Source organism: Eurypyga helias, unplaced genomic scaffold, assembly GCF_000690775.1.
Source record: "Eurypyga helias isolate BGI_N326 unplaced genomic scaffold, ASM69077v1 scaffold34239, whole genome shotgun sequence".
Lineage (NCBI taxonomy): Eukaryota > Metazoa > Chordata > Aves > Eurypygiformes > Eurypygidae > Eurypyga > Eurypyga helias.
In genome coordinates, this window is record NW_010270688.1 from 67,761 (window position 1) to 70,450 (window position 2,690).

General features: G+C 39.6%; 1 protein-coding gene across 1 annotated transcript in view; it reads left to right on the top strand.

Annotated features, from left to right (window-relative positions):
* The window catches only part of LOC104514782 (protein kinase C epsilon type), a gene marked incomplete at both ends in the record, with an annotated part of 28,952 nt that extends 27,348 nt beyond the window's left edge, over window positions 1-1,604 (top strand). Inside the window, one exon of the mRNA XM_010158549.1 lies at window positions 1,458-1,604. Within this exon, the coding sequence (XP_010156851.1) occupies window positions 1,458-1,604 (147 nt within the window). The remainder of the gene's footprint in view (window positions 1-1,457) is intronic.
* Between the last annotated feature and the right edge of the window lie 1,086 nt (window positions 1,605-2,690).

A 2,690-nucleotide genomic window follows, 5' to 3' on the forward strand; every position in this document is an offset into this window, starting at 1 on the left:
GAGACCTCACCAAAGCACAGTAATCCTCTCAAAACCTTTGTTTCTCCTGCTCACAGAAATATGGGCTGTAGTTTAGATAGGACTTGTCCACTTGCAAAGAACCTTGCGGAGCAGTTGAACACAAGACCAAAGAGACGGGTCGTCTTCAGAGCGGCACTTATCTGTCAGAACCCACAGGGGGAATTGCCTCGCTGATCTATGTTATATCTGTAAAATGGTAGCAGTGGTATTCTCCTGTGGATGGTTGATCTAGCAATCTGAAACCATCTTAGGGGCTTCAGTAGCTACTTACCTAATAACTGGAGCAAGGGTATGCATTATAGTGTTTTATTTTTGTGTATGTTGGGTTTTTTTTCCAACAGATGTATTGTATAATGTACCTAGGTTAAAAGACGCTGAACAATTACCACATTTTAATTTTAAAAATGTTACAATAATGGCTGAAGATGAAGTTGTAGGATATAGGGGATAATTCTGTAATATGAGTGTGTGTGTGTATAAGAACAGCCTTCATCACTACTTGAATTGCAAGGACTCTGTGTCCACATGCATGAGGAAGTAAGAAGAACAATTGCTCATAAAAGAAGGAAGATGTAACAGAGCAAAATCAAGAAATATGTTATCAACTGCCATGTGTTAACAATGTCTTATGCTGGTTGTACAGCTTTTTGCTGAAAGGAATAGTAAGAGTTTAGAAGTGAGAAGTTTAGAAATGGCCACACCAGGAGAGACCAATTATTTCCAGTTGCTGCCACTAAGAGTGCACTAAAGATGGAAGGGAAGGTGCAAGTTACATTGCGGAGTTTCTCTAGGGAAGCTTTCTTCTGGAACTGATCGCTCCATGTACTTCCTGAAACATATGGATGGAATGGTTATAGTTCATGTAGCTGCAGGTGTTGTTCTCCCTCATATTACAATAAAATCCTAGAAATGAATAAGGTGGTTATGGCTTTTCATGCATCTGCTTGAATGGACGGTATGATTATGCAACCTGCTTACCCAAAGAGGATAAGCCACAGTAGGCATCATATGTAGCCCCTATGCCCCAAATTAATAGTTAAGACAGAGCAAATGAGAGCTATCCTGACCATCTGTTTGGAAGTGTCTCTGGAGAGTTTGATATTTTCTTTCTTTCCTTTAGCGTTTCTGGGCAAAGCTGGAACTAGAAATGCTGAAAGAGAATTTGTTTCTGTAGTACTCCCTGCCAGATGAAATTAGGAGTTGTCAGCAATCAGTTGAGTGAGCTTCCTGCAGGAAACTTAGACTTCAGAGTCTCTGAATCTTCTAATATGGCTGGAACCTTTGAAATTTGGAGGGGCATCCTTATCTGTCTGAAAAGGGATGTCTCCAAAAAACTAGGCTTTAGGAATTGTCATGCGTAATTGAACTGCAAATGGTTTCCATCTGTTGCTGTTCATGATTTAACTTTTTCCTCCTCTGCCTCTTCCTCCCTGTAGTTCATGACAAAAAACCCAAATAAACGACTTGGCTGTGTGGCGTCCCAAAACGGGGAAGACGCGATTAAGCAGCATCCGTTTTTCAAGGAAATTGACTGGGTTCTTCTAGAACAAAGGAAAATCAAGCCACCCTTCAAACCTCGGATTGTAAGTAGCAGTTTACATAACATTCAGAGAAAGCTTGGCTTGACAATTCTAGTTGTTGGCTATTCTGAGACATGAGATTACTTGATGCAGCATTTGGGGGTTGAAACAGTAACATAAAAACGGTGCTGAAAATCTTGCCTTGTCATTGTTTCTGTGGAGGTAAGTGTCAGGAATAGATTTAATGCACAGGAAGATGTTCATGTCCAGTCACATAAGCCATGAGAGGGTTTGAGGCCCTGTTTTAACTTCCTGTCTTCCTAAAGATACCTTGATCACAAAAGATTGTTTCAGTGGGTATATACTATCTGTACTTTCTGTGTGAACTCTGCTACAGTCCTGCATTGCTGATGGCCACTGGATTTTGTAGTGAAAGACAAGGGAAAGGATTTCTGATTATGATATATTAATTGAAGATACTTGAAAAAACAGCTTCCTCAGTGACAGAAATATACATCACGATTAGATAAGTAGATGTACTTACATTTTCCTAGGTAACACTCAAGTATTTCTGTTTCAAAGTAACAAAAATTTGTAGCAGACCCACATGCAGAAACTACAAAAGCCAAGCAAGAAATACTTTACTTATTCTTGTCTGCCTCTGAATGAAGATATTTACAGTTCACCAAGCGTCAGCTTTTCAGCTGAGAATGTGTGCAGTAACTTTTGTGTTTGAACAGCACAAGAGAATAATTTCATGATAAATCCTTTGAGACTGATACACATTTTTTGACTTTGCACATTCCTAGTTGCAATGTTTGATTTGCCTGTAAGTATGATCAAGGTATTTGTTTCTTTCTTTAGATAGATTACAAAGATATATTAAAAACAAAACAAAACAAAACCACAACTTTGGGCTGAACACTGAATCCTGACTGAAATTTAGGTGGAAAAATTCCCCTCTGCCATTGCAGCATTTCAGTGCAATTTAATGCTTTTACGTTTAGTCCAGTGAGATGCATTTCCCCAAGTTCCATGTGTAGGCAGTGAAAGCAGATCTGCCCATCCAGAACTGGAGCCTCACGTAACTCCTCTGAGTCCACTCTTGGAGAAGTCTCTCTCTCTTTGTAGCTATGCAGAAAGAGCCCA